Source organism: Medicago sativa, chromosome 7 (genome assembly GCF_051527215.1).
Source record: "Medicago sativa cultivar Bolivia chromosome 7, Bolivia_mono, whole genome shotgun sequence".
Taxonomy (NCBI): Eukaryota; Viridiplantae; Streptophyta; class Magnoliopsida; order Fabales; family Fabaceae; genus Medicago; species Medicago sativa.
The window spans coordinates 84063496-84078469 of NC_140755.1; the positions used below are offsets into that span (position 1 = coordinate 84063496).

Here is a 14974-nt window from a genome sequence, read left to right on the forward strand (position 1 = left end):
GAGGTTTGGCAACGAGATTCAACACGTCTTTGTTGTCCGAATAAGCCTTTAAAAGACCGATCGTGCAATTATGATACTTTTGCTCAAATTTTTGGAGACTAACTTTAAAATAAGATTGGACTAAATAGACTATAAAGCCAGTAAAATCTGATGGTACTATATTATAAGAAATCCAATTTATATATATAACACTTTATAAACGAAATACTTCTTTTTGAGTTTTTTTTTTTAATTTCGAATGTATAGTTCACTAAAACAATTTTATTTACTATTTTATCTATTTTATAATATTATTTAAATTAGTTAATGAAACCAAAAAAGGAAGTTTATAATTGAAAATGACACTTCTTAAATCTTTGAGGTATAAACTTCACAACTTCCAATGCAAATACCATTATATTTGAATCTTTAACCGGTCTTAGAGACATTGGTTAACATTTTTTATTTAATATTTGTTAAATTTGTAAATATGAAATAACATAAAAAATATATTTAAAATTTTCAATTTATATTATATGGGTAATTTTCTTTAGTACATCATATGATGAGTAAAATTGACATAGAAAAAGTCCATAAAATCCAACACAAATGATAACATTGAAATTGTTATGTTAAACGTCTTCATTCGGTTTCAACCAGATACCTTACAACACAATAGTGTGAGTTTTAGTAGTGTTTAATGTTTGTTTATCACATTATCTACCGACTAAAAAAATGAGAAAAAAAATTATAAGTAAAAAGTTATTTCCATTAAATATTAATTAAATTAAAAACGTCACAAAAAATATTAATTAAATATATGAATATTAAATTAAAGATAAAAAACGTATCTTGCACCCCAAGTCTATTTATAATTTGTGCAATTTTGTGTAAATAATTTCATTTCCGTTAATTTTCGGCGTGATAGTTGAAAATTATAATTAATAAATTAATTAATTTGGCGGCTTATTTATGCACGCCCAACGATGAACCCTAACTAACAAACAATTCAAACCAAACTTGAAACTCCTCCACAATCCACAATTTCAACTCTCTCTTTGATTTTCTTCAAATTCTCCCTCCCACTCACTCTTTAGATTCGTTTTCTTCAACTCACTCAGAGCACAATGGTTTACTGCGATCATTGCGTCAAAAACGTTCGCGCTGAGCTACACGAAGAATGTTATTTGTAACTATCACTCTTTCACACTAATTCAACCAACAATTCACCTTTTTTTAATTCAATTTCTACATTATGTTACTGTTATTACTTATTATGCTTGTTCAATTTCGAATGTGTAGCGAAACTGAAAATTTCTTATGCGTATTGGTTTTTTTTTCCTTTGTTTTTTGGTTGTCAGGGTTTGTACATCTTGTGGGAAGGTGTTGGAAGATCAGATTTTAACTGAGGAGCCGACTTTTACTAAAAACTCCGCCGGACAGGTAATTGAAGTTTTTTAGGGTATGGTGTTTTTTTGTTTGTTTTTTAGGGTAGAGGAATTTGAGGTTAAAATTGATGATGTAGTGTTATAGGAAGGAGGTATAAGTTGCTAGTGTAAAGGGATATTGGGGATTTTAATTGCTTGTGGTTTAAGTTCAATTTGCGGGTATGGTTAGAGTGAAAGGAAATGTAGTTTTAGAGAAAACAGAAGATTCATTTTCAGTGTAAAATAGTTTTATACCAATGATCCTCTTGTATTCTGTCAAATCACACAGATATTTTGAAATAAGTTTAATTTATATAAATTAGATTCATGTTGAAGTAAGTTGTATGACATGATAGATTGATGGTTTCTTAATGGATGACTGTGTATAACTCTTTTACACTGTTGATGCATCAGATTAAAGATTTTTTACCCTGTCAGTCAATCACAACTATCAGATTATTAGAAACGTTTGAATTTTATCATAACCATATCCAATGTCGTCATGGACATGATAGTGAATGATGTGCTGACAGTGTAAACTATTTTACACCAGCATTGTGTGAAAATTAAACTCTTTTTTTTTTAAGTAGAGGAGGGATTATATTTTTTTTTCTTCGTTTATTTAGGAGGAGGGGAAAGCACTAGGTCATATATTCCCGGGTAGGGATACAAAGCCTGTTCCTTTGGATTGCGAAGCTAGATAGTCACCACTATGCTACACATGCAGGGGATCCAAATCTAGGTTGATGTGCTTCTGCACATGTGATGCCAGGTCTTTTAAATAGGGAAATGTGTTTCTCTTGTGAACACGACGCTGTCGCGTGCTTAAGGAAAATAGGGATATCCAAGTTCCTTGAAGTTCATAGTAGAGTTTCTCAGAAATGCAACATAACATTTCTTGTTGCACTTTATTATATCAAAAGAGAATGTTATAACTTTATTACTATGTCTGGTGTTTTCAATTGAGGTTTCCGGGTTATTGGTTACCCATTTGAAGGACGAGTTTGATTGTGTTTTCTATGAGCATTTTTGTCTTTTGCTTTTTTTGCCACCCTACATTCCAGTTTTTGTTACGTATTTTATTATGGTTTTCCTTATTTGTGTTTAATAGAGCAAAATATCGGGAAATTTGATAAAAGCAGTTGAGGAGTTAGATGCTTCACGTAAAAGGACTTTATATAGAGGTATATATTTGTTAAACCTCATTACTGATTCCACATACAGGATGTAATTGATGTGATGGTTTCCAAAATGTTGTGTTGTTTAATATCAATTGATTTTTTTATTTGGCATGATATAACTTACGTGAGAGTCATTGAACTTGTTACTGTGTTAGTGTTGAATATGTCAAGTTCTGCTACTTTTCTTCTGGCCATTCCTCAAAAATTTCGAAGCTGTCGTCCAATAATAAGTTTAGTGTTTAATATCCATATTAAGATTAGTCAAGTAAGGTATACTCCAATAATGCTCGCAGTAGCCAATGCAATAAAAAGGAAGTTTGGATAGTTGTCCTTTTATATCTTATCTTTAAGTAGTTACCACAGATAATTTCATACATGCGACTATTTATATTCACATGTGCCAGTTTTCTTTGGCTTACAGCTTCTAAAGAAATGGAATATTTAAGTCTCAGCCTTGGAGTAAGTGAGGGAGATGTGGTCCGCCAAGCTAGGGCCTTCTATGAAGTATGTTAATATTTTCCATTTCATCCATGTCCTTGCTTTCTATGTAATATCAAATCAAATGGTTTTCTTTTTATTTAACTAATCCTTTAGTTTTTCTATTGAAGATAGCACTTGCAAAAAATTTCACCCGAGGACGTAAATCAGAGCAAGTACGGGCTGCGTGTCTTTATCTTGCATTCCGGTATGGAATCTTTTATGCATCGGTTTTGCATCAAACTGTATCTGTAATAACCTTCATACATTTATCATCTTATAGTTCTAGTGGCAATAAATTACTACAGCCTACATGATGTGAAAATTTTGAAGATCCCTTTTCGTAATCTGATCAAATAGACAGATAATAATCTTGATATAAATTTCAAACCTTTTTTGTCACTTGCTCACTTCAAATATTAAACTTGCATCTCATTTTCTTAGTTTAATATACCGCCTGCAGGTGCAAAGTTGTATATTTGTTTGGACATAAGTCATATGTTTGTGTTGTGTATATTTCATATTTATTTTTTTAGATTCAGTAGATAATATTTTAGATTAGGGTGCATGTAGTCAAGGTAGAAGTTGAAAATTTGAAGCTAGATAGTTATGGTCAAGTTCATTCAAAATGAATACTTGAGCTTCCAATTCCAATCTATGGATGAATTCCGTACTGATGTAGGAAAAGTGTCAGAGGTTGCTTAGTAGAACTACAAGTTGTAGTTCTACTGCAAGTTGAGAAATTAAAGGAAAGTGAGAGAAATTATTATGAGAGAGACCGAGAGAAATAAGAACTCTCCGTGCTATAGACGAGTTTCTACTTTCCAGCACACACAAGTCAGTTATATTATGTTAAGACCATATAACAGAATGTGCTGAGGAAGCAAACTAAGGCCCATTTTATAGGTTAAGACCATATTCAGATTGTATACTATTAAAGGCCATATGATTAAGGCTCTTCCATCTTCAAGGTTTGAGGACTTAGGCTCCAAGCTCTGCGCGTAATTCATCACACCCAGCGCTTTGTGGGAGAAAATTCAAGGATTAGTCTTCCTACTGTTCAGTATACTACCATAGACTACCACAGTAGATAAATACTCTTGTAACTGTTTTTATACGCTGTCACTAGCTGTAACTAACAAACGGACAGCTGTCAGTTGGCTAGAACCTTCTGGAGCAACATAGTTCAATCTATAAATAGATTGATCACCGTCGTGTAACTAACTGAAATCAATTGAGAAAGATTTACATTATTCAGTCTAAGATTCTCACTGAATCATCAAAGTAGAAATTCTAATATATACGGAGGATAACACTGAATATGCCACTGTTCAATTCTTCTGTGGTAACTTTCCAAGAGAGGCCTTTTTTTTTTGGGTCCTGTTAACGAGTGCCCCCGGGGCACTCTTTAAGCATTCTAAAAGAATAAATTATTCCATAAAAAAGTCAAATATTTCAATTTCCAATGCATTGATTACAATTTTTTTTTAAAAAAGTTACCATTTCAAGGTCTTAAAGAGTGCCCCCCAGGGGTACTCGTTAACATTTCCCTTTTTTTTAAGAGAGGCAGTTACAGAAACAGAGAACATGCAAACTGTTACAGGGAAGTAGTTAACATTTTTAAATGATGATGGTGATAAGTTGATTCTGTAGATACATCATAACAAATCATGAGTTTGTTACTTTGTTTAAATAACAACCCTTGATTTTCTCATTTTACACTTTTTAGAGGATCCAAATTTTTGGTGGGAAGCACTGCTTACAATATCTGTTCAATATTTTGATTTTTTAGTAATTTCCATTGGATAGCGCTGTACAAATAGTGTTTGAACTTTGAAATTCAACATTAATATTTTATTTTTCGTGCTCAAATTATGTTTCTTCTTGCAGGCAAAATAAAAAGCCATACTTTCTTATTGAATTTTCAAACAATTTAAGGATAAATGTGTAAGTAAGCTTTCTCATTTCTTATTGGTTTACTTATATGACAATGTTTTTCTGAATCTTGTTTGTGTGGCTTTGTTGTGCAGTTATGAGCTTGGAGGAGTTTATTTGCAGCTTTGTGAAGTGTTAAGGCTTGACAATCATCCAATTGTTAAAAAGCCTATTGATCCTTCTCTTTATCTTCATAAATATACTAGTAGTAAGTATCCAGCTTTAGTTCAGTTTGTTTAATTGGATAAGTGGAATTTTGGTGCATAGGATGGATAGTCTGGTTGCCTTGCAGGACAGGTTATATACAGTAGACCAGTGCAATTTTCTTCTCACTTCAGAAAATAGATAGACATTTTTATCATCATGTTTATTTGAAAATGTTCCTAAGTTACTTTTAGTCGAGAAAATTCTTTTATATTTTAAATTAAGTGTTTTTTGACAATCAAATATTTTAAATTAAGTGTTCGTTTGATAAAAGTGGAAATATATAAAGACAATTTAACTTGTATGATGTCAGTATGGAAAACTCTTCATCTAGTATTCTAGTTTTATTTATATGAGAAATTTATAATAATTAGGTTTTATCATTTTTCATTTCAATTTTCTATCGCATTGTTCTTTTTCTGTGTTGAGAAAGGAGTCATTATTATTTATTGGATTGGTTTACATGTAGATTTGCTTGGCCATAGAAATGGGGTTGTCTCTGCAACTGCACTGAACATTATTACGCAAATGAACCGTGACTGGTTGCAGGTGACTGCTTTTTGATCTGATATTTTTACTCAGTTTTTGATTTTTTTTTTTTACGATACAAAACATTAATTTTGAAACCAAATGTGATTTATTTTTCTTCATTTAGACTAGACATTGCATTGCTAACTAACGTTTGAAAACAGACAGGGAGGAAACCTGGTGGATTATTTGCTGCTGCATTATACACCTCTGCTAATGCACATGGTCATAAAGTCTCCAAGCGAGATATTGTAAGTTACTTTAACATTTTCTAACGATTTTATAATTTCACAAACATTTTTATTTTGTTTGAGTTGAAGATGTACGATTTAGAAAAGACTATAATCAGTGGCGGTGGCATGTATAGCATAGTGGGTGCACTTGCCTGCACTAAGTTTTGGGAAATTACTTGGTTGTTTATATGTTAAAATTTTGATCAAGCAGCCCACACTCATCTATCATCCAATTGAAATGTTAGAAGCTTTTCTTTCTATTCCACTCACATAGGATAAAGGGTCCGTTTGTTACGGATTAAAATAAAAGTGATTTTGACATAAATTAATTTAGAGATTATTTTTTAGAGATTTTATGAAAAATCAGAATCTATTTTGCGTTTGTTTACCGTAATGAAAATCACTTTTTTTAAACAAATAATCTAGTTTGTTTGGATACAGCTATATAAAAGGGATTTTTTGTTACAAAATTAGTTCAATCTTTAGATCCATATTTTCTCTCTCCTCTAAAAAAAATCTATTTTTGAGAAGCTGCTTTTAACAGCTTCTCATTTGAAGCTGTTTTTAAATTTTTTTTAGATTTTGATTTTTTTAAAAATCTGTAACAAACGGATGCAAAACTCTTAAAAGTGATTATTTTTTTTAAAAAAGTGATTTTTTTTTCTTAAAAAAGCTATAACAAACGGGCTCAAAGTCTTACCTAGATAAAATTTCACAATTTTAATCTGACACTTGTTTTTGTCTCACTTGTAGTTGTCTCACATCCATAATAAAATTTCATTAAAAGAAACACAAACGCTAAATACAAACAACAAACCTCACTCATTTATAGTTTCTTCCATTGTTGATCTTTTAAGGGTTAAACCCCTATTGTAAATTTTAATTTTAAACTTCCAATCTTATACATTTATAAGTTATTTATTAATATAATTAGACAGAACATATTTTATTAATTTGTTGAGATTAAATTTGTGTTAATGGTGAAACTTAAGATGCTCACTTCGTTCGGCATGTCTGAAAACCAGACTCTACTGATAAAAAATGTTGCACACTGGTGTTGTCTCGGTTCAATTCAGTGTGTTGCTCCCTCTATATAGCTGAAGTATCAAAAACTGCAATTACATTTTCTTGCGAGTTCTTTACTTTAGTGTGATACATAATTATGTTTTCAATATTATATAAATAGTGATGCCCCCACTATTCATCTTTCCTTGGCTCCGCCACCGACTATAATCATGAAGGAAAAAAAAAAAAAGAGGTTATCAATGAATTCCTAATTAAACTTAAAATTTAATCAATATAGTGGTAAAAACTAGACTAGATTGACTTGAGAAGAGAGAGTTCTGTTCAATGTGCTAAAGTTTTTTTTTAAAAATTATTTCAAAAAAATTGTCCACCTCCAAGGTTCGAACTTAAGACCATACCATGAGTTCTCATGACATTTACCCAACCACTAGACTAGCAAACTCCTTATGATATTGTTTCAATTATATAAATATATAAACGTTACTACATTTTTGTAATAGCTAATAATTATTTTTCTTTACCGATTATATGAGATTTATCTTTAATTTATATGAACCAATTTTTTTGACAGTTTTTTTTTTTTTTTGACATTTTTATATAAACCAATTTTCTTCTTTCATTTGCAATGTTATTAATTAATTTTTTTAAAAAAGAAATTAATATTAAAATTCAACTTGGTGGGTGGAGTAGTCCTTCTACCTTATTGGACATTGGTTAATAGTAGTTTTTGCTTTGTTTTTAGTGCTCTTTCCTATTTCTTTTTTGTAAATTGTGTGTACACACTTTTTGGGTCTTCCTTAGTGCACCTTATACTAGGAAGGTCATTTGATGTTGGTAATATATTTCATTTTAACCTCTTTAAAAAAAAATATTAAAATTCAACTTTCGGAAAATAAACTTTTCCCTTAAAATTGTCATATCTTACTTTTTCAAGACAAGATATAAAATAAATTTAGCATCATTTTTAATTTTAAGGTATCAAGGTGGTCATAATTTTTTCTAGAATTTTTTAAACAATTATGTGATTTAGTTCAACCAATGACCCATCAATTCAATGCTTTGAGCTTTCACCAGATTAATTATCAGTTTTTTGGATTTTAAATAGATTGGTTTTTTGAAATAGGTGGAACCTTTTATTATTTTCCAGCCAAATTTCCTAAAACAGCCATCATCAAAGTTTAAACAGTGGCATTTTGAGGGTATTATTGGGATTTCTCGGTAATTAAAAATACACCATTAGTCATTAGGGCTTAATACTTCGCGTTTCTTCTCGCGCGCTCTCTCACTCTGTCCCTCACCGCCTTTCATCTCAAACTTCCGCCGCAATTTCATCTCCGGCGATCCTGGTTCGTTTTCCAGCGGTATCTTTGTTTTCTCCTCTCACGTAACATTAATCTGATGCTCTGTTTTTCGTTCTGATCACCATCCTGTACATTTGGAAGCCAATCTCTTCTCCCCTTCTTTCTCTTTTCTTCTCTAGTTATGAGTTTTCTTGTTTTTTTATTTTCACCTTTTTAAGTATTTTTTTTTATTTTTTATTTCTACTATTTCATGCTCTGTTTTTCCTGTTCCAGTTTTTTTATATGTGCGTCTTTTGTTGATTTTCTAATTTGCAATGCAGCTAAGACTCTTCCATATATGCGAGCAAACGATGAACAAGCGATTGATAGAATATGAGATGACAGACTCTTCTAACTTGACAGTATGTGTCTGACTTATATTCGGATTGTCAAAGTTCTATACAGTTTTGGACTCTTCAGTTTTCAAATTTTTCATCAATTTGTTACTGTTGTAGGTTGAGGAGTTGAATGCAATGGCAAAAGAGCATGAAAAAAATCCGGTTGTAATGCCAAACAGTAAATTCAATGGATCTACTTCAACCCCTCTAGTGTGTGAGCACAAAGAAATGGAAGTGCCCCATTTTGCACTTGGACTATGTGAAACTTGCTACAAGGATGTTAGTAGTTTCTTTCTTGTCTAGATGTTTTGCATGTTTTAAACCAATGCTGATTTTTAATGTTTATTATTGATCTGATTGATACATTTACAGTTTGATATGGTCTCGGGAGGATTCGGTGGTGGTTTGGACCCTCCTGCATTCCAGCGAGCTGAACAGGAGAGAGTCAAGAAAACAAATTCTAAGGAAAATGCAGATGTAAGTATACCTTAATTGGGAATTCGGGTAGTTTTTCATTTCATTTATAAGTATCCATGCTATGTCTTTTTTAAACTGATATAAATAAAAGAGTGTGAATAGTCACTAGCGCTTGCCATTTTTTAGAAAGAAGCTAAATCTTTTTTCTAATTTTATAGTTGTATATTGGTACTATCAGAAAAGTCGAATAAACAAAACAAGATGGGAAGCTTTTAAAAATTTGTGAACAAGTAGAAGCTTTTTCTTTCTTAATGTACTCATCCTATGTAAAACCATCTTTTCTCAAGCCAATGAATATATTGGCATCTAACTACTTAATGACAACTCCATTTTCTCTTTCCATTCAACATACAATGGCCTTAAACTAACACACTTTTCAAATATATTTTCCCTCCTGCTTCTTTTGGTTAGGTGGTGAAGGCATCAAATAGCGCATGCAAGGGAGGGGATGACACTAGTACGGAAGCTCAAGATGAATCAGGAAATTTCTCTGATATTGATGACCAAGAGGTGATTAACAAATATAATATTTTACTGTTATTGGTTTATCTAAATACACCTCTGCTTTTAGAACCGCAAATGACTGTTGCATTGTTTAGTCAAAACTATTTTTGGATTTTGAACATGATCTGTTTGATTGTGTTGGGTAATTTGACCTACAAGAGATGGAGGCGCCACATCTCCATCTAAAACCGTAATGCATTAGCTATATGAGTCACCTCTCTTTTATATCCTACATTTAACTCATTCATAGTCGATGTGGGATTGAGTAGTTTCTCCAGAACATCATTTTTTTATAACTAACCATTTTAAAAAATGTGATTTTCATTATGGTAAACAAACACCTAGGATGCACAGGTACTGATTTTTATATTGATGTATGGGTACATCAATATAAAAAAACACGAGTTGTTTTTATATATAATATAACATGAGAGCTAAATTTTCGATTCACAACAAAAATATCACAATAGAAGTTTAAAAGTCAAAATATATGTTTGGTTACAACAAAGAAACTCAAATACACAAATATATTATATTATTATATTCATATATGAGAAAGCCACAGATCCCACTTGCAACGAAAAAATGAGAAAAACTAGAGTACCGAACAAATTCGGTATGCGTACCCGTATCAGGTATGTACTCAATACGGGTGTTTTACCGTTTTACATGTATACAAGCTTCAGAGACAAACACAGACCAGCTTTTGCTCTTTCAAAAAACTATAAAATTAATCTCTAAATTATTGAGCATCAAAATCACTTTTTTGATAATCTGTAATAAATGGGTCTTTAATTATGCTCAGTTAGTTTGGTTGATAAACACAAATGATTATTGTTTCTTCTGGCCAAATTTATTTCTCTGTTTATTGCTAAGCCCTTGAAAATTTTGCATCTTGATGTTGCTTTGTATTACACACACAAACACAAACACATATTTGCGTTTGCGGCTCTGCGCTGTTATACTATCAGATCATTGTCATGCATAACACACTGATTATTCTTGCTGCCAAAATGCTGCTTAGGTTGATGCATTCCTTTTCAATGAGGAAGAGAAGCCTTACAGGAAGATAATATGGGAAAATCAGAACCGCGAGTATCTTGAGGTACAGACAATTTTATTTAATATTTGTTGTTTTAATAGTGCTGGATAAAGTAGTCTGTTAGTTATTCCACATGCTCTCATGATTGTTAGTATTTTGTTGGAGTTCATGTGCACTGGATCTCACTTGACTTTATATATTCTTTCAGGAGCAAGCAGCCAAGGAAGCAGCTGCAGCAGCTCAGAAGAAAATTTATGAAGCAAATTTGGAAAATTGTCCAGTGGAATCAAGAGAGCTGTATGAATCTACCTCAGCTTCTGTGGCAAAATCAAGAAAGGTACTTTTTGAACAATTTTTGGTGAGATCATCAGCTGTGAGATAAAATTATCTTTGAAATCTGGTGTTAGATTTGTAGCTCTGATTACATTAATCAACGTTAAAAACGGTTGGGAGGGTGGAACCCACCTTGTGTGCCGCACAGGTTCCATGACAGAGATTAGTCACTCATAAACGGCGGTTGAAACTTCGTACCAATAACATGATAACCGGGAAAAAAAATTCTATGCTTTCTTAGCATATGATTTTCCAATATATAAAACTATTGTCTACTCTACTAGATTTTGACCTATCTGTAACCAATTCAATTAAAATATGGAATGCTTGAACTGAAGAATGTGATATTGCTACGCTACTCTTAGTCTTACACTGATATCAATTTATCCGGTTCCATGTTATAAATTTATGACTAGCGCTATGATGTCGTTTACACTTTATTAATGTGGGTGGTACACTAGAAAAAATATTTGGATATTGTGTTAGAGTATCTTAAGAAAAACTTTAAGAAAGATCTAAAGATTAATGAGTTAGATCGAAATATAGTTTACGATAGAACATTATGGCAATTTGATCCTTGTAGCTGGTCCCGTTTAGTGGGATAAGGTTTGGCACTTTGGCTGTTGTTATATATCTTAGATTAGATTATCTCTCAACATTAGCTTCCATAATTCTTAGTTAGTATAGTGTTGGTTCATAATCATCTGTTTCAAATAATTATCAATCATATTTGTACCATAATCATATTCAAAGTCTTTATTCTTTCTCTTCTCCTTCTTTTAAAAGACTAAAAGCCATGACTTCATGTGGTACCATCCTAAACAATGAAACTTCATAAAAATCCAGAACTCTATTTTTTAGATTTTCTTCCTTTCCGTGTTCCTTAGTCGTGTTCTCTACCATTGACGACCATCATCCTTCAGTTCTGTTTGCTGCGTCCGTAGTATCTGCTTTTTCTAAAGTTGGCCTTTCAGATGGCCTGTGCCGCCAATGTGGTCTATTATGCTGCTTCATCATATGTTTGTACGGCACTAATTTCAGAAACCATATAGCTCATTTCCATGCTGCAACTCAAACAACTTCTTCCAAGGCTAATTGGAAGTTTGCAACATCTTTATTCCAGGCTGGTTTTCTACCTGTCATCCCAAGCTATGTCCATGTTTTTTTAATGATGAATTGAATAATGATAGAAAGTAGAAAAGTGAGGTGAAACAAGGAAGTGTCAAAACTAAGGAGTGTAATAACAAAACAACTTATGTGTTTCTTTTGTTTAAACTAAGTAGTTAAGAAAGGACTTTATTGCTATATATACATGTGTTTTTCTATGTATAGAACTTGTTCATATTCTTGTTTATTCCCCAGTGACATGTTTGGAAAATGAACTGAATTTGTATTCTGATCAAATTAATACTCATTTTTCATCTATATTAGTTTCAAATGTGAAATTATTCTTGGATGTATAGCCCAACTAGAATGCTTCTGTAGTACGATCTGATAGTTATGTTTAGTTATATTTTTTCTACATAGTATGATTAATGTCGCACAAATTGCTGCAAGACTTCAAGCATATAATCTTTTGGTTTGTTAAATATATACTATTGTAGGAAAAGCAGAGACGAGCTCAACAAGCAAAAAAATCAGGGCCTGCTCAATCTGCTGCAGAGGCTGCTTGCCAAATGGTGAAAAGAAAGGTATTTGCTCAATAGTAGACTATATATGCATTTTATTTTGATGTTTTATTTATTAAACTTATTACTATAAAGCTTCTAGACTTCTGGTCTTTTTAGGCATTTGCAAATTAGCGGATGCTCACACGCATAAGATCTTCTGAAATTGTTTATATATTTTACTAATTTAAAAACAATATTTGTTTACTTCTATCATTTGCAGGGGCTCAGTAACAAAGTCAATATGGATAACTTTGCAAAATTATTTGAAGACAAACCAGTAATTCTCTCTAGAACTCTCTTCCTTTTAACACGTGTATATTTGTATACACTTGAGTTTTGCCAATGAAACAAATATTTATATGATATAGCTGAAACATAAATTCTGTTCCATCTATTCTGTCATTTGAAAGTTATCAACATTTAAAAGTTGAAGCTTATGGGAACTCACTCTTGATTTAATGGACAGTTAATGAGAAGGGATTCAATTACATTGATGTAATGCTTAGTATTGTTACATCGCTCAGTAACTTTTTACTAGATATGTATTACACAACTCATCATTTGTTTGACAGTTGTTATTACATGTATTATCTTTAAAAATTACGTTGATCTAAAATCAGTTGAGATGATCATGAGATAGGTCTCCTAGTTAATGTCTAATGACATTGCTTTTGTTTTTTACTCTAAATGTTTTAAAGTTTTTTTTTTTTCCAACATTATTATCAACAGTTAGTTGTTTTGGAAATTGCTTTCTGATGATTAATCTATATTACAGGCAGATGAACGTAATCCCAAGAAAGTACGATTTGATCTAGCTTCTGATAATCACGATGATGAACTGGGATCAGCGGATTATTTTGAGGATGGTGACAATGATTGGTATAATAATGAAAATATGGATGAATCATATTTCCCTGAAGAAGATGGTTATAATTATGATGAGGGTTATTACTGATTAGTTGGTTGATGCTGTTTCTCTATTGCAATCCATATTCAACATGGCTGCCGGCAGGGGAACTGGATATTGTTGAAGTCTTTGGATGTTTAATTGTCATCTATTTTGTGATGGCATGAATAGGTGGTTTTTCCTCACCATTTTTAATCATAGGTAACATACATGAACCTATAGCAGGAAATTGTTGGTTAGGCATTATTTAGGATTCATCTTGGTAGTTGTTATCTGGTAGGGGTACTCCATTTGACATAAAATGTTTAAAATATTGCGTTACATACCAAAAAATATTCACCTAAATACAAAAGTGGTATATTTAACCATGTCAACAGCTAAATTAGATATATATGATAGCGCTAGAAAATCTCACAGTTGACACTGAAAGTCTTTCCTATCATTTTAGATAGGTTTTTTTTCTTACTAAATTTTAGCAAGGTTTTAAAATGCAGATCAGCTATTGATTTGGTTGGGGTATTGGTAAGTGTTTGAAACAGCGAGTCTGGTTAAATTTACTTACACTCGTGTAAAATTTGGATAGTGTTATACTGCTCAATAATTTTTATCGGATATATATTTTTACAAATTGATCCGACTGCAAGTTTATATCATATGGATTGTCCTTTAAATTTTTATTTCAATTTGAAATGATTTGATGTTATTTGATACGCAAGATTAACACTGTTCAATAATACTTCTTTAAGAGGTTAATCTTGACGTGTTTCAACAACATATTAATTGATTTCGGATTGTTTTAATAAATTTATAGATAAAATCTACATGGTATAAGCTTTCAACCAGTGATCAATTTTCAAACATATATATTTGGTAAAAAAATTATTGAGGAGTATAACACTATTTAATTTTTAAGTTTGTTAGTTTGATCCGTCTTATATTTATATTGTCGTATGTAGCACATAATTATGGTGTAGCTTGGCGGTGGTGTAGTGCACATGTTTTTATCCAAATGACTTGGGTTCGATCCGTGCTTCTAGAGTTATTTTTATTTTTATTTATGGCCATTATAATTAATAGAGTTTTTTTTTTTTTTATTTATGGCCATTATTAATTATATAAAGTTACCTGATGGATGTATTTTAACATGCTCTGTTAAGTTATGTCAACAAAAAATCTCTTAAGATTTTATTAAAAAGAAAACTCTTAAACTAACGGTAGATTTTCAATTTATATTTTTTAGTGGATGACATGTGTATCTCTAAACATTCTTTAAACATTGAAGTCGATCTGGACTCTAATGAAGCATGATTGTTCTACTAACTCGTTTAAACTTACACCATAAAAAAAGTTGTCGATCCAGTGTGATAGATGGA

General features: G+C 31.5%; 1 protein-coding gene and 1 long non-coding RNA gene across 3 annotated transcripts; both read left to right on the forward strand.

Moving 5' to 3' along the window:
- The first annotated feature begins 978 nt into the window (after window positions 1-978).
- On the forward strand, window positions 979-13969 carry LOC146909430 (transcription factor IIIB 60 kDa subunit-like). 2 transcript variants are annotated; one of them, XM_085723645.1, is made up of 18 exons: window positions 979-1168; window positions 1341-1422; window positions 2033-2590; window positions 3009-3091; window positions 3196-3272; window positions 4955-5011; window positions 5095-5207; window positions 5673-5752; window positions 5896-5982; window positions 8612-8692; window positions 8786-8947; window positions 9041-9145; window positions 9557-9655; window positions 10674-10754; window positions 10900-11028; window positions 12629-12715; window positions 12915-12971; window positions 13470-13969. In XM_085723645.1, exons 4-18 carry the CDS (start codon window positions 3020-3022, stop codon window positions 13647-13649), a joined length of 1467 nt encoding a protein of 488 aa, XP_085579771.1. In that variant the 5' UTR covers window positions 979-1168; window positions 1341-1422; window positions 2033-2590; window positions 3009-3019; the 3' UTR covers window positions 13650-13969. The 2 variants fall into 2 exon arrangements, with proteins under 2 accessions (XP_085579771.1, XP_085579770.1); XM_085723644.1 differs by having other exon boundaries at window positions 2518-2590.
- Window positions 13970-14004: 35 nt separating this feature from the next.
- Window positions 14005-14845, forward strand: LOC146909431 (uncharacterized). Its single transcript, XR_015017779.1, has 2 exons — window positions 14005-14123; window positions 14558-14845. It is a non-coding gene; the product is annotated as an uncharacterized LOC146909431 (long non-coding RNA).
- Window positions 14846-14974: the final 129 nt, after the last annotated feature.